Below are 17,184 nucleotides of genomic sequence, written 5' to 3' on the forward strand. Positions count from 1 at the left end.
ACCACAATAGCCAAAAGCCTGGGGGAAAAAAAAAGTTGCTATGTTTTTCTAGAGAAAGCATCACACTAAATCCTTCCTGGTTCATGCTAGCCTGTGCCTACATGTGGCACAACCTAAACCACTCTTTTATTTTTTGGGAGAAAGTATGTATTTATTTTTGCAGTACTTAGGATTGAACCCAGGGGTATTCCACCTCTGAGCTATACCTCAGCCCTACTTTTTAAAAATTCTTTATTTTGAAACAGGGTCTCACTGAGTTGCAGAGGGCCTCACTAAGTACCTGAGGCTGTCCACAAACCTGTGATCCTCCCGTCTCAGCCTCCCAAGTACTGGGATTATAAGTGTGTGTCACCAGACCCAGTTGGAAAAAAAAAAGCTTTTAAATACTGGTGTTGAGTTTTTATTGTTGTGTGTGTATACACACACATATATGTATGTATACGCACACATATATGTTTTGCTTCTTTTTCAATTTTCTTAAGTGAAAGAATTACATCCCCAATGCCAAAATCACACTGAAAAAATGATAAAATCTAACTATGCAAAAGCATAAACAAAAAGATCTCTCCAATCAATCGCTGTGAGCATTTGATTTCCTGTCCTTGGGGACGTGGACTCTGGTTGGAGCCATCTCTTCACACTGTCCCTTTTGCTGCTGATGGCTGAGGCATCCTGGCATTGTTTGGTGGGGAGGGGGGAGTTGAGAAAATGTATTCTAAATGATAGCCAAGTCCAAATAGTTCTTTTTTTCTCTTTCTAAAGTTATTAAAGATTTAAAAATCCTTGAAGAAATTCAGTTAAATTCCACAACCTTTCAACCTAACAATTTTTTTTTTGTTTCTGATTTTGAATTAAAATTCTACAGGACCTAAAGTCTGAATACATAAATGTACAAGATGCCCATATGTTTTCACATATGTATGTAATTTTTATTTAAAAAAAAGCAAGCATTTCTCTCTGACATTATCTGGTATGAGACATTTATCCAGAGTCTTTGAAGGGAAATTTGTGTCTTTTTAAAAAAATCTATCTGACATCTTCCTCTGATGGCCAGAGCACTGGTTTGACCAGTGTGGAGATGTCAGACCACCCAGGCAGCCTCCTTTGGCCTATACACCTTCAGAGAATGCCAGAAACCCTGATGTCTATGTCAAAGAATCACTAATCAAAATAAGAGACCTCAACCGGTTCTCAAGAACAACCATTTCTGTTGACCGCAAGTCACGGGTCTCATTTAGAATCACCTAAGGCAAAGCTCCTTTATCAGTCTATGCGGGAACAATCTCCTGATGAAAGACACTCTTTTCTTGGTCCTCCAACCAAGGACACAAGGACTATGATCAAGGGACCAAGGGACTCAGGGAAAAAGTCAAGGAACAATCCCCTCTAGAGGGTGAATAGCAAAAAGCACAATATATACTGGGGCTTTGTGGGGAAGGGCTCTGGGACGTTCCCCGACAACTGCTGTCTGTTCCCTCTCCAGGACTGAGACCCCACCCCCCAACACCACCACTGTCCCACCCCAGTGCCAGCTGTGGGTGCACACAGGCTTGTCAATGCAAATTGGTAATTACCACCCTGAGGAAACCTGATCAAGCCATTGCAACGGGGGCTGTACTTTCCCAAGAGAAGTCTCCGGTGGATCTACTCACTAAGGGGGATCCGGAACACCCTGACGGGCGGGGACTCTCCTAGAGAACGGATTTCTGGGAAGGCTTCATATTCCGTTGCTGGTGGGAAGGGACCACAGGGCCTTCCCAGCAGTGACAGAAGATGAACACGCCACTGTCAGCAGCTGGATCTGGTGGTCGGACCTCACTCACCACCTTGATCACGGTTGAAGCTTAGAGCAGAGATGACTCTACATCCGAGTACAACTCATGTGCACCTCACTTCCATCCACTCATCAACAGGTTAAATGTTAAAATGCTTCCACTTTTTCCCCCCAGGAATTTTCATAAAAATCGGAATACTCCAAATCACCCGTGGTGGCAAATAAACTCTGGAATGGCATGAAAAAAAATGAGCGAGAATGCTGAGCTGCATAATTAGCAAACTAAGCACGTGACAAAATCAAGACATGAATCTGGACAGCAAAAATTTGGGGTTATCACCAATGTCAAGTTGATCTATATATGTATTCATATATTATATATATCTTTCTTTAGAAATGCAACTTTACAGCTGATTTTTTTTAAAAAGCTAATAGAAAAGTAGAAACTGGCAATTATTTTTACATGTTCCCCCCCACCCCCAAAATGAAGCCCCGTTAAGATGTAGCAATCATATGAGGATGAGGCTCTAAATTCCACTATAAACTCTTTGGTTCTGTGGCTAGGGAGAGGATGTGTCACGGAGACCCCTACCCCCGGCCCTCACTCCACTTCCCTCCCCTGACGATGAGACTCTGAACATAGAAGGAACCAAGTCTAAGGGTTAAGCAAAAAACATTCAAGTGACAGTATGATTCCCTACTCTCTGCTGAGCAGAGAGAAGAGCATCGCTCAGTATCCCGACATCTTAAACTTGGAGTCCATGGAACCTTTTGAGAGATTCCATGTTGCGGTAAAAAGCCATACAACGAACTTAAAGAAAGACAATAAAATCAAATGAATGACCCTTTCCTTTCATTGCTCAGAGAAACAAAATTGATTACCTTTGTACACATCAATGGCGCGATTAGTTTTTTTTTTTTTTTTTTGGTTTTTGTTTTGTTTTTTGTTTTTTTTTTAGCCAGGCAAAAGGAGATCATGAACTGAAACAAAAGGTGTGAGAAATCCTCATCTTTGGTATTGTAGCTGTTGAGGTTTCTGTTGCTCTGTTCCGTGTTCTTTTTGAAAAAACTGCATAGGCACAAATTAAAGACAATCTTCAACTTTAAGATTACCGCGTGAGTTGTCAAATGAAGCAGCAGCCACGGAGGCTCTTCACTATTTTGGTTCTTGTTTCAACCCTTTCTTTTCAAATCTGCTTCCAAAAAATGTCCCAAGAGGTCTGTTTGAACACAGTGTGTCTCGCTGTTTGTTGTGGGTTTCTTTCTTTCTTTTTTTTGTGGGCTTTTTTTCCTTCTTTCTTTCTTTTTCTTTTCTGGCATACTTCCTTCTTCTTGGTGGTGATTTCCATTGATTTATGGATTTATTTCTTCACTTAATGGAACAGTTTTGTTGGTTGCAGAAGTAGGTGCAGAAAAAGTTTCTTTGGTTTCGATTAAGTAATTCATAAAAAAAAAGTCAGTCTCAAGTGTCTGTAAGGAATCACTGCAGCGTTTGGCTTGCTTTTGAACACCCCACGGTGCCCCCCTGGGGCCGTTCACTGGTAAAATATGCACATCATGACCTTCGCACTCTCCCAGGGTTCTGTGGGCGACTATCGCAATCTCCCAGAGTTCTGTGGGCGACCATCGCAATCTCCCAGAGTTCTGTGGGCGACCTTCGCAATCTCCCAGCGTTCTGTGGGCGCTCTTCTGCTTGCTGTTGGAAGGTGGCAGCCAGGAACCAGAGCTGGCGTGGTAAAGCCACTGCTGGGGTGGCTTGGCTAACGTCCTTGGGCGTAGCTGGTCCGCTCAGCTCGATGGTGAGCTAAATGCAAGGGCTGAATGCCGTTTGGAGTTGCAGAGGTTTTCTGATTTCTAAAAGTAATCACAGTCTTTTTAGGCTAGAAAATGGCAAGTAATAGTTGTCTTTGGTTTGCAGTATTCTGCTTCTTTGGTGTGCTGCGTTTTCTCCAGATTTATTCAGCTGTTTTGCAAGGATGAGTCAACAATGAAGGAGTTAGGACTAGGTGACAGTTGTGAGCAACATGTATGGTGGTTTATTAATATTATTATTTTCTTTCTAGAAAACACTGGAAACTTCCCTACTAACCGGGATGGACAAGGGAGCAACACAAATCCAAAAGAAGAAGAATGAATTACGGGGTGGTCATAATGCTCGGTAGGAGAAAGCAGATAATTAATAAACGAAGAAAGATATATTAATGATCTAAAAAAATCTAGATCTTTTAAAATGCTGCATTTGCTCCGTGTACCGTAACAGTTAAGTTGGCCTCCTGAGTGTGCGTCTGCGTTATGTACAAACGAAATTTGTAGCAAACTGCAAAATGTGCTTGAAGCCATATTCCCAACAATTTCCTAATGACTTCACAACAGGTGTCTTGAAAATCCAGATGCAGTGGATCCAGAACTTTCCTTCCTTCTGTTTATCTTCGTTGTGCTTGATACTTTGAGCTCAAGTGAACTGATTGTTTTTATTTTTTGACGGATCCAAGACCATGTGGAGATTTCCAGGAGGTAAGACAAAGAAAACTATAAACTGGATCAACTTAAAGCTTTCTAAACCATTCAACGAAAAGATGCCTGAGTTGGAAAAGCAGGTCCTTGGATTTTTATTTCCTTAAACTTCCATATTTAAAACTTGTGCTCAGTAATTACCATTTTGATGGTTTTTTGTTTGTTTGTTTGTTTTTAATGTTATGGCTGCGAACTTTGGTGTACTGGGATACGATGAGGCTAAGCACTTGGAAAGCAAATGAGGTCATTCTTGTCGCTAGATTCTTCTTTTGCTGTAGTGTCTTGGAAGCCTAAACTCAGAGTCCTTTACACCCAAGGCAAATTCCCACAGTTACCCATGGGAAATCTGACCACGAGAGGTTGGTAGGACCCAAGGTGGGACTGTAGACTAGTGAAAGCAGTCAATCCTGAGCTTGGTGGACACCCTAACTGGAATGATCTTGCTCCAGGAAGGCCCCATTTGGGTTTCTGGGATGCTTAGCTTGCTCAGAGGACAGAGTCTGGTTCAAAGAGATTAATTTTCAGCTTGCACTTGGATTCCATAGCCACGAAAAAGAAACAAAAAGAAAGGACACCTGGCCTATGATTCCAGCTAGAATAGAAGTTTCTTTTCAAGAGAATTTGTGCTTTCGAGTCACCAGTGAAAGGCCCCAGCTAAGATCTGGTGTCTTTTTCTCCTTTGCATTTTCTTTGGGTGTCTGTTGTCCTCGTGTGGAGGCGACTTGTGCCCAGGTGAGAGTCCTTCCATCATGCTTTGGTACAAGTGCTGGAGGTGGACGAGGAGCCCCCAGTGCTCAGGTCGTCCTGCCACTTCTCCAGGCTGCGGCGCCGGGCGTTCATGAAGAAGTTGCTGACGGTGGTGAGCTCCAGGCCCAGCTGCTGGGAAATGGTGATCTGCATCTCCTTCGACGGGCGCTTGTTCTCTTTGAAGATGGCGAAGAGCGTTCTGCGCTGGAGGTCGGTGAACACCAGGCGGGATTTCTTCTGCGAATTGTTCCTATCTTTGTTTGGTTCTTGCTCCTTGCGTTTGCATGCTTGAAGGGAAAGAAAAGAAGGAGAGGAGTCAGTGGCAGCGTGAGGACCCAGGCAAGGTGAGCCATTGAAAACATCTACAGTCATACCAGGGGATGCAAATTGACAAGGTTTATTGTGCAGACGGCCTGGCTGTCAATCACTAGCCTTTCTCCCTGCTGCTCCTTGCTCCCTGCGTTGATGGAATGCTAACAGGTGGGGGATGGGAGGAAGGGCTGCTTTATGCTTTACACCCTTGGCTTTGGAACCCACTGAGGTTGTCTTCCTCTTTTAGTCTCTCCCCCTCCCTCCCCCAGCACACTCTTTAACATTCTTACTCTGAAATAAGTGGAGAAAGGTTCCAGAGGAACCCTGGTGAGGCCGTCCCTCCTTTGTGGTCACCTCTATAGCTGTTTTCAGCTGAGCTGAAATCATCTTCTGGAATTGACACTTAAGAGTGCAGTTTTTTTTCTCTTTTCAATATTGAGGTTTCTAGCCGGGCGTGGTGGCGCACGCTTGTAATCCCCGCGCTTGGGAGGCTGAGACAGGAGGATCGTACAGGATCGAAGCCAGCCTCAGCTGCTTAGTGAGGCCCTCTGCAACTCAGTGAGACCCTGTTTCAAATAAAGAATAAAAAATCGAGCTGGAGGTGTAGCTTGGAGGCAGAATGCCCCTGGGTTCCATCCCCGGTACCACGGAACGGGGCGGGGAGAAAAAAAAGAAAAGTGTAAGGGTTAAATAACAGTACACACAAATGATAAACTTAACAATGAGAACATGGTTAAATATACTTTAAAGGAGTCCCAGCAAGCCGGGCGTGGTGGCGCATGCTTGTAATCCCAGCATTCGGGAGCCTGAGACCAGAGGATCGCAGTTCGCGGACAGCCTCAGCGACTTAGTGAGGCCCTCTGCAACTCAGTGAGACCCGGTTTCAAAATAAAGAATAAAAAATAGGGCAGGAGGAGTAGCTCAGAGGTTGAATGCCCTGGGTTCCATCCCCAGACCCACACACAATAAAATAAAATAAAATAAAAATAAATAAATAAATAAATAAAGGAGTCCCAGCTTCCCCTGGGGTTTTGTGCAGCCTCAACAGAGCTAAATGGGGGAGGTCTGGAAGGAAACTGAGGGTCAAATCAGCCAGCTTCTGCGGTATCACATCCCACTGGGCTGGGAGTCTCTGCAACTGGACAGACAGGCATTCCCCATGGCCGGCCTTCCAGGTGATGAGCTGATGCATCTCCGTCCACCTCAGAGCCCCAGCGTGCAGGTGTGGCTTCCCAGCCCAGGCATTTCCTACCCCTCGGATTCTGCAAGGAGCATCGTGTGCAGAAGGCCCCTTCAGTGTATCAAATGAATACCCTCCAGACTTAGGGCTTAGATTTGCTATGTTTTGAATGTCTGTATCCTCCCGAGTCTTGTATGTTGAAATCCTTGCCCCAGGGTGATAATATTAGGATGTAGGTCTTTGGGAAGTGATGGGGTTACAGAGGCAGAGACCTCATGCATGGGATTAGTGTCCTTATAAAAGGGTCCTGAGAAGGACCTCTTGCCCTGCCTACCCTGTGAGGACAGATCAAGCAGGTGATGTCTATGAACCAGAAAGCAGGCTCTGGCCACACACTGAATTTGCCAGCATCTTGATTTTCAACGGGAGTTCAGACAGCAGGGTCTGAAACCTCTTCCTGCCCCCCCCACCCCGGCCTTTGAAGTTTCCCGCCAAGCGCTTCTTTGCTCATCCTGAGAGGTTACTGCACTTTGTTGGGTTATGATGATTTACACATGATTGCTCTAACCTCCGATTGGGACTCTCTTGCCTCATCCCCGGTCTTCTGAACTTGAGGAGAGGGGGGCATCCTCTGGTGAGCTCATTAATAGCAGATATGGATGCAGTCAGTCTGGCCTGAGATTCTGTATTTCTCATGAGCTCCCAGGGGATGCTGCTGTCACTGGTCCATGTGCCTCATTCTGAACAGCAAGGGATGCCCGTTTTCTCAGATCTCAGAGGAGCACCTGCTACAGTGGGAAGCCCTGGAGCCAGACATACTTGGGTTCAAATCTGGGCTTCTCCACCTACAACTACAGAGACTCTGCACAGTACTTGACCTCTCAGGACCCGTCTTCCCCAGCTGAATAAAGAAATTGTAATGCTCGCCTCCAGAGGAGGCTGATGGAGGTAACACACGTAAATGTTCACGTCCAGCTCTCCCTCTTATTGGATGATCCTAGCAACCCAGCTAGGTAAATCAGAAAGGATGATCTTCATTTCGAAAGGAAATAAAAGAGCTGAGCGTGATCGTGCATACTTGTAAACCCAGTACTTAGGAGACTGAGACAGGAGGACTGCAGGTTTGAGACCAACCTCCGCAACTTGGCAAGATTCTCAGTTACCTAGCAGACCCTGTTTCTTTTTTTTTAATTTGTAAAGTTTTTTTCATATTTTTATTTATTTTTAATACAAAATTTTTATTGAACATAAATGGTACATTTAAACTGTACTTGGTGCCCTCTCCCCCCTTGCCCCTGTTTTCCCTTCCCCCCTCCCACCAATGATTGTCCAGGGTAACCATGCCATATTCATACTTTTACACATATTCGGATGTAGACCCTCAATGATCAAGTTCAGCCTTCCTCCTCTCCTATCTTTCCATTCAAACTTTGCCGATATTTCCCCTCCATTATCTGGAGTCCCACTGGTATCCGCTATGTTTCCTAGTTTGGGCATATTAGAGGACCCTGTTTCAAATAAATAAGCCGAGTGTGGTGGTGCACACTTCTAATTCCAGCATTTGGAAGGCTGAGATGGGAGGTTCGTGGTTCACGGACAGCTTCAGCTACTTAATGAGGCCCTTTGCAACTCAGTGAGACCCTGTTTTAAATAAAGAATAAAATAGCTGTGTGTGGTGGTGCACACTTGTAATCCCAGTACTTGGGAGGCGGAGACAGGAGAATTGCACAATTTCAAAGCCAGACTCAGCTACTTAGTGAGGCTCTCAGCAACTTAGATCCTGTTTCTTTTTCTTTTGTGGTACTAGGGATGGAACCAAGGGACTTCCTACCTCCGGGCTATACTCCCAGACCCATTTTATATTTAATTTGGAAACAGGGTCTCACTAAGTTGCTGAGAGCCTCACTAAGTAGCTGAGGCTGGCTTCGAACCTGCATGATCCTCCTGTCTCAGCCTCCCAAGTACTGGGATTACAAGCATGCGCCATCACGCTGGGCTAACCCTGTTTCTAAATAAAACATAAAATAGGTCTGGGAGTATATCCTGGAGATAGAAAGCCCCTGGGTTCCACATCCACTACCACACAAAAAAGAATAAAAAAATAGGGCTGGGGGGGTGTAGCTCAGTTAGAATGCCCCTGGGTTCAATCCCCAGTACCACACACAGACACAAAAAAAATTATAAATAAATAAAATAGAGCTAGGGGTATAGCTTGGAGGTTAAATGCCCCTAGGTTCAGTTCTCAGTAACACACACACACACACACACACACACACACACACACTAAATAGAGTGAAAGTGATAGCCCAGGAACGTTCTGTAGGCTCGTGGCTGACCAGGGAGATGCCCCATCCTTTATCCCAACAGAGCAGCGCTGTGCCATCCACATAGCTGAGGGCTCACCATGCAGGCCAGCGCCTGGGTTCACTCCAGGGATTCTGTGGGCTGCTGTGTGGGGCCAGATTCTGGGGTCTGTGCATTTACAACACCTCCTCATGTCCTTCAGATATGTGGGAACCAGCGCGCTAGACAGCACTGCCGATTCAGGTCCCTAGACCACCATCCCTGTCCCAGACAACTGTGATGCTGCCTGGAGCCAAGCCTTCATCGGCAGGATTCTGAGTAAACAGTGGTGCATGATCATCTCCTGATAACAAGATCCAAGCAAATACCTTCAGCAAACATTGGCCGAGGTCCCCGGTCAATTCACACTTCTTTGGATTAACCATGTAGCCCTCAATTTTCTGACCAATATTGATTATTCTTCAGATAATGCTGTATTTATGCTTTTAATAGGGTGATTAAACAGTGTTGGCACAGGTCCACGTTGGTTTGTCGGATTATATTTGGCAAGGTATAGATAGATAAGGAGATGTTAGCTGTGTCTATTTAATTTAAAAGGAAATTTTTAAAGACTTAAGATGTCTAACAAACTAAAGAGAAAAGACAGATCAATAATTCTGCCTGTCTCCCCAACAGTTTCCTGACGCCACCAGATTGCCCGCCAACAAATGCAGAGGTGTGGCCTGGAGTCTGCAAATGCACAGCAAGTTGAGAAGTCCCAAATAATGAGAAAGTAGGTCCATACCTTGATCCGAGGCCTGAGAGCTGGCAGTTGCCAGCCCTTGATTCTTACTTACAAAAGCAGCTGGTCAGGAGCAGAAACAAAATCCCCCCCCCTTTATTTTTGTGGTACTAGAGGTGGAAACCAGGGGCTTTCTACCTCCAGGCTACACTCCCAGACCTCTTTTTATATTTTATTTGGAAACAGGGTCTCACTAAGTTGCTGAGAGCCTCACTAAGTAGCGGAGGCTGGCTTCGAACCTGCGCGATCCTCCTGTCTCGGCCTCCCAAGCGCGGGGATTACAAGCGTGCGCCACCACGCCTGGCAAAATTCCTCTTGCATTGAAAGTCCAACAGGTCATGGATGGACCAAATGATGAATTCTCAGAACCAAGCTGTAAAGCCAGCTGTATCCATAGGCGTAAGCAGAGTGTCAGTCGTTTGGGTATTGTTGAGATATTGAATTCTGTAGTCAATATATACCCTTTTCTGAATGCCCCAGAACATGCCAGGAGGCTCCCTACAACCTAGGAATGAGTTTGAAACCCAGCAAAACAGCAGGTGTCTGCCGGCAGCGTTGTACTGAGGATGCCCACAGCCTTATGCCCTCGAGTCTGTCTCAGGTCCCAGCCACTCTAAGGCAATTCTGCCCTGGAAGGTGTAAGTTGAGTCCAACATCCTCTAAACCCTTGGGCCTGCTGCTCCTCTCTCTTTTCTCTCTTCTAGGAGAAAAACAGGGAGGGCATGCCAAGGTGGATGTGTGTACTGTGTGTGGGTGAGGGGGGATGTGGGTGCTGAGATGGCTCGTCCATTCCTAAACCCTCTCCTCTCGCTGGGAGGTAGGGAGTTCCCACGTGGGACCATCAGGAAGACTCAGAACTCCTTTCTCTTTCAAAGAGTTGACTTCCCTACAATGAGGCAACTTACCCAGGCTTTGGGAAGGAGTAAGATTGCCTCAGCTGCATACAGATTTGCATATAATCTGTGATTAATAGCAAACGTGACAGTCAGCTGCTATTTGCAAATGCAGCTTCTTTGGCACACTACTTTTTCAAACCACTTGCTTCCTGGGGCAAAATAAAAAGAAGGGAGCCAAGCATGGTGGTGTATGCCTGAAATCCTTGTATTTGGGAGGCTAAGAAAGGAGGAGCACAGGTTTGAAGCCAACCTTACCAACTTAGAAAGCCCCTCAGCAACCTTGTAAGACCCTGTTTCATAAAAAGATAAAAAGGTCTGGAGGTATATATCAGAGATAGAATGCCCTTGGGTTCAATGCCCAGTAGCGATAGATGGATGGATGGGTGGATGGAAAGCTCTAGTTTCAGGCACAAGCATCCTCTGAGATCTTCAAATGTCAGCTTGCCTTGTACCTGACAGCCTCTGTATTTTTCTCCCTCAGAGGGCCTGTTTCCAAATAAAAATATAAAATAGGTCTCGGAGTGTAGTAGCCTAGAGGTAGAAGGGTTTCCAGGACTACCAAAAAAAAAATAAATAAATAAATAAAGAAGAAAAGAAACAGGATGAAGAAAATACATCTGGAAGGACGTGTACTTCCCCGTGATTGATCTTTCTTAATGAGGAGAAAGGGATTCTCTCTCCACTGATCCTTTGCCACACACACCTCCCTAACCCAAGCTCCCCTTACATCTAGGTTCCCTTTGTCTCGAAGGGGGTATTCCTGGCATTCTGAGGACTCAGCTCTTGTCTGATGCCCAGGCTAGCTGGCCTTTAGCTCTGTCCACCAGCCATTATGGATAGCACATAGGTATGTTAGAGATCTGAGGCAAGGTTTATCTAGCCTGAGATGATTCACAGCCCCAGGAGCACCTCAGGGATGTGTGCTTGTGTGTGTGCTTGTGCGTGTGTGTGGTGTGGAGGGTAAGGGGGCAGGATCTGGTTGATTCTGGAGGCTGTTACAGGTGAAGGCTGGTCCTCTTGGCACCCACTTTACCTGACATCTGTCTCTTCCCAGCTTCAGTGGCTTTAGCTCTTCCAGGCACCTGGACATCTTTCACCTCCACAACTTGGTCCTCATCACAGTCATATAGACCTCTAGGGTTCTTGGCTGGGCTGTCAGCTTTGCCTGGGAGGTGAGACCTAGCTCAGTCAGGGTCTGGATGCTCCATTGGGACTTCCTTTCCGTATTTTTGAGAGGAAGACAAGGCAGAGGTGCAGATCCCCGTTTTATAGGTGGTGAAAGTTTATGGACACAGCTTTGTTTACGTTGATACTATTAGTGTCTGACTCTGGATTTGGAAAACCTCTTTCTAGCTTCCTTCGTCCCTGGGGGGCCTCGAAGTAAGAGTGTCCGACAGCAGGTCAGAATTGCCTGGTCCTTTCTCTCATACCACTGGATTGTACACCATGAATTCAGATGCCCACTGAGCACCCTTTCCTGTATTGGGCTAGGAACCTCCTGTTTGTTTTTGGATTAGTAACCCTGATGACTTGGAACGGAATTATTAGTATGGAACTATTAGGGCTCCTGCCAGATGGCCTTGTCAAACCGGAGGAGACAGATTTTCTTCCCTCTTAAACTGGAGGCTTCAGGGTATGGGGAATAGCATCTCTAACCACTGTGACTATAAAGGTTTGGTTTTACTGTGATCAGGTTGGCTAAAGGCTTAACCCCTGCCAGGCCGAAATAAACCCCTTCCCCTTGGGAAAAGAGCCATTTTAACCCCGGTGCATTTGTTCTTCCCTGAATGTGAGTTAGAAGGAGGCTCCTGGAGCAGGCTTTGGGAAGAGGGAGCTGGAGAAATTCAAGCATCTGGGAAGCAGGTGCCATTCGCGGAGCAGAGCAGCTCTGCAGAGGAGCCGGGGCAGACTGACCTCACAAACAGCCCAATATCTACACCTTGTGCAATATGACTGCGGCTCCTCCAGCCAGAGGCGAGTGAGTTCCTCTTCCTTCTGGATCTGGGCTGGCCTAATGACTTGTAGTGAGTGTGGTAAGTGGAAGGCCAGGCCTCAAGGAGCCATGGGCTCTGTCTGTGCTCTTGGGACCCTGTGTGGCTGTGGCATGCACAAGCCCAGGCCAGCCTGCTGGAGGACACAGGCTGCCCCAGCCCCAGCCTTCCAGGGTCACTGGCTCCAGCTGACCCAGCAGGTGACAGCAGATGCTCCAGTGAGTCTAGCTGAGATCAGCCAAGCATGGCAGGATCAGCAGAACTGCCCTGTCGGTCTACAGGCTCCTCAGCAAAAATAAATGCTGCCTTATGCCTTCCATGTTGTTGCTCTTTGTTCTGTAGCACAGTTGTTTTTGTTTTTTTTGTGGGTTTTGTTTGTTTGTTTTGGGTACTGGGGATTGAATCTGGAGCATTCTACCTCTGAGCAATAACTCCATCTCTAATTTTTTTTTTATTCTTTATTTCGAAACAGGTTCCACTAAATTGGCGGAGGGCCTCACTAAGTAGCTGAGGCTGGCCGGGAACCTGTGATCCTCCTGTCTCAGCCTCCCAAGTCCTGGGATTATAAGCATGCACCACCACGACTGTGGTGATAGATAACCGACAAAAACCAAAAACGACCTTTGCCTCCCTGTCCAGGGGGTGAGCCACCCATAAGGAAGAAGCTTCAGCTCAGGGTCAAGATCTGGATTCCAGGTCTACAATGGCCACTTATCAGCTACATGACCTAAAGCCCCGTGCATAAGTCAGGGATTCTAGGACATTAAGAGCTTGCACATAGTAGGTGTTCAGTAAATGTGTCTATTCCTTCTTCCTTCACAGAAAAAAAATAAGATATTAGAAGGTGAGGTTAAGATTCATAAAATGAGCCAGGTGTGGTGACACACACTTGTAATCTCAGTATTTGTGAGGCAGAGATGGGAAGGTCGCAGGGTTGAGGCCAGCTTCAGCAATCTAATGAGGCTGTCAGCATCTTGGTAAGACAGTTTCCAAATAAAAAATGAAATAGGGCTAGGGGTGTAGCTCAGAGGTAGGATGCCTCTGGGCATGCTAATCCCCAGCACCATACACACACAAAAAAAATCATAAAATGATTTTCTAAGCCTTACTTAATGGTAGATGAACTGCTCAGATGACTGATGGAAAATACAGGGTTAAAGATTTTTGTTTTCCTTGTGACATTTTCTCATAGCCAATTCTTAGCCTTGTCCAAGAGGCACGAGCATGATGTGTTTTTACATACATGTCAGCAATCCTAATAAGGTCTGGACCACTGGTGTTCCATAACAGCACTAATTGATGTCCAGATACATTCTACATATGATGGGTATTGTTGGCCTGTGATAAATAATGCAGAGGCGCTCCTTTCTCCTTGCAGTCAGTAAATACGTTCCCTGAATAGTTCACTCTGCTCTTGCCAGGGTATAAAGTGGGAGTGGGGAAGGAAATCATCCAGGGTGAGCATTTGTCAGCAGACACTCACTTCTAAGTATGAGAGTTGAAAACCACGCCTACAGGAGAATCCTTTTCATCTTGCGGCTGGAGGGCCTGAAGCTGCCCCTCTTACAGGGGCTCATGCCAAGAGCATGAACAGTGACCTTCTCCAGCAAGGAGGGCGTGTTCAGAGAAAACAGAGGGGCTGCAGTCGTGTTGGGAAGACCATCAACTGAGACTGTGTTGAAAATAATCAATGACAAAAGTAAGATCACATTACCACCATTGTACTCTGCAAAATCTATGGGTTTTTGAGGAAAGAAGAAAGGAAATAAACTCCACTACTTCTTAACTCTGAAGAGGTGATCCTTTGGTGCGGAAGGAACAGCAAGCCCATGGGCCCGGTGGTGGTGCATAGACAGTGCTCAACCTCTGAACAAAGTGGCATGTTCAAGGTCCTCTATAAAAGCTGGCCATGGTGACACAGGCCTGTAATCTCAGTACTTGGGAGGCTGAGACTGGAGGATCTCTGTCCTTGAACCTGTCCTCAGGTTGGAAGACAGCCTCAGCAAGTAGTGAGACTCTCACCAACCTAGGGAGACCCTGTTTCAAAATAAAAATAAAAGAGTGGGGGATGTAGCTTAGATTTACAGTGCCCCTGGGTCAAATCCCCAGTACTATGAAACCTTTTGCATTCAATCAAGGAAGCCAGCAAGTAGAAGAATTGTACTCTGACAATACATATTTGACATTTGGTAAGCCTGATGCTCCTGAATCTTAGTCGTGCAGGCTTCTTGGGCCGGCAGAGGGACAGGCGCCAGCACACTGGTACAGGGACTTGGGGAGGAGAAGCCAACGCACAGGACCCGGCCGCTCAGGGCCAGCTGGAATTGAGCACTGGCCACCACTCAGGGGAAGGGGGCTTGCTGGAGGGGAAGGGGGATATTAAAGCCGTCACTGGATGATTTTGTGCTCTCTAAATTTAGAAAACTATAAATAGTTTGCAGTTCAATGCCCTGTGGTTTTCCCTGCCTCTCTGATTGATGGTTTATCACCAAAGTCCATCTTGGGCCAGGTTACCACGGAGCTTGGCTCCTGTGAGCTAAACTCTGACTTCACCCTCGTTTCTCCAAATGTCTCTGGCCCAAGTCAGATGGGAAACTTAATGGTGTTGAGCCAGCTTTCCTCAGAAACCGCTCCACAGACAGGATTCCAACCCACTCAGGCGGCAGAGCCAGCCACATCCAGACTGACACCCATTTGCGAAGCAAAGAACAGAGACGTGTGTGTGTGTGTGTGTGTGTGTGTGTGTGTGTGTGTTCATGCACGCGTGCCCACCTTTGAGCTAAACTCCTAGCCTCTTTTATTTTTTTAATTTGAAACAGGGTCTTGCTGAGTTGTTGGGAGTCTTGTTAAGTTGCTGAGGCTGGCCTCGAACCTGTGACCTTCCTGTCTTAGCCTCCCAAGTACTAGGATTACAGGTATGCACCACCATGCCTGGCTGCTCTCTGCTATTTCCTCACCCCCACTCCTGAGCCCAGAGCTCTTCTTTTCCCTTGAGTGCTCCATGGGTTATAAGTAAGTAGGTCTTGACAAGTGTCATAGCAGCTACACAGTGTCTCTTGCCCAGTGGAGGGCTGATGGCCCAGTGACTGACCTCAGTTCCACGCCTCAGAGACTTCCTGTCCTTATTTGTACTTTCTGTACAAAGTCCTTGGCAGTCCAGGACTCAGGAAACGAGGATTCTTGGAGTCTGGCAGCTTATTTTTTTTTGTAGAAGCAGACCTACAAAGTCCTAGGATGGCCATGGGCAAATCTCCCAGTGGAAGGGGAAGACCTCTGTGCTCAGTAATGGAGCACTCCTCCAGCTGGCCCCACCACAGGCAGGAAGCACCTGGGGCTTGCATGCCTAGTTGGGGGACATACCCCCTGCCCGTGCTTCTCTCTTAGCAGAACTCTGAGGGTAAAATCAAGGAGCCCCTTGCAGGGCGTGGTAGCGCATGTCTGTAATCCCAGTACTTGGGAGACTGAGACAGGATTGCAGATTCAAGGACAGCCCCAGCAAGTAGTGAGACCTCATCTATTTAGTGAGACCCTGTTTTAAAAGCAAAAAATAAAAAGGGTTTGGGTGTAGCTCAGAGCTAGAAGGCCCCTGGGTTCAATTTGTAGTCCAAAAACAAAAAAGGAAAGAAAGAAAAGAGCTAGGAGCCCTAAGAGTAGTTTCTTAAAAGCAGATGTTCCAGGTCAGCTGGTAAAATTCCAGAATCCCAGAATGGCAGAACTTAGAGGCCATGTGGTCCAATTCCATTTTACTGATAAGGAGACTAGAGCTCCTAGAGGTGATAACCCTGGCCCTACACTGACCACAGGTAGGTAGTGCGGAGCCTTGATAACCCAGGCGCCCTCCATTGGCATCTTACTTCCCACCTGCCTGTTAGAATACAGCTTTATGCACAAATCCTGGTCTTCTCTTAGGCAGCGCTGCATTCCTGCAAGCTGTCTAGCTGTCAGTGAGCTGATAAAACAAACATTTAATTCCAGATAGGAATATCTGACTTCAAATGCCTGGAAGAGCCTGGGGAAGTAATTTCCTACTAAAATCATCTCAAAGACCTAGAACAAAAGAAAACACACTGAGCCGGGTGTGGTGGCGCATGCTTGTAATCCCAGCATTTGGGAGGCTGAGACAGGAGGACTGCAGATGGAGGATAATAGCCTTGGCTACTTAGTGAGGCCCTTTGCAATGCAGTGAGACCCTGTTTCAAAATAAAGAACAAAAATAGGGCTGGGGGTGTAGCTCAGAGGTAGAAAACCCCTGGATCCCGTCCCCGGTAGTGAAAAAAAAGAAGATAAATGACAACAATGTACCAACAAAAATAACTTCACTATCAATCTTTTTAATTTTTATGTGACATAGTAGGAACAAAAGAAATTTCTTTGAAAGAGTATCTCTTAACCAGGTGTGGTGGTGCACACTTGTAATCTTAGTATTTGGGAGGCTGAGACGGAAGGATCACACGTTCTCACTTAGCCTCAGCAATTTAGTGAGGCTCTCAGCAACTGAGTGAGACCCTGTTTCCAAATAAAAAATAGGTCTGGGCACATAGCCTGGAGGTAAAAGCCCCGTTGATTCCATCCCTCTCTCTTTCTCTCTGTCTCTGTCTCTGTCTCTCTCTTTCTCTGTCTCTCTCTCTCTCTCTCTCTCTCTCTCTCTCTCTCTCTCTCTCTCTCACACACACACACACACACAC

At 46.3% G+C, this 17,184-nt stretch overlaps 1 protein-coding gene across 1 annotated transcript in view; it reads right to left on the reverse strand.

Annotated features, from left to right (window-relative positions):
* Positions 1 to 5,035: 5,035 nt before the first annotated feature.
* Positions 5,036 to 17,184, reverse strand: part of ONECUT2 (one cut homeobox 2) — a gene marked incomplete at both ends in the record, with an annotated part of 45,121 nt that continues 32,972 nt past the window's right edge. The window contains one exon of the mRNA XM_080714577.1: positions 5,036 to 5,322. Coding sequence (XP_080570703.1) covers positions 5,036 to 5,322 — 287 coding nt within the window. The remainder of the gene's footprint in view (positions 5,323 to 17,184) is intronic.

This window comes from Muscardinus avellanarius (assembly GCF_963383645.1).
Source record: "Muscardinus avellanarius genome assembly, chromosome: 17".
Lineage (NCBI taxonomy): Eukaryota > Metazoa > Chordata > Mammalia > Rodentia > Gliridae > Muscardinus > Muscardinus avellanarius.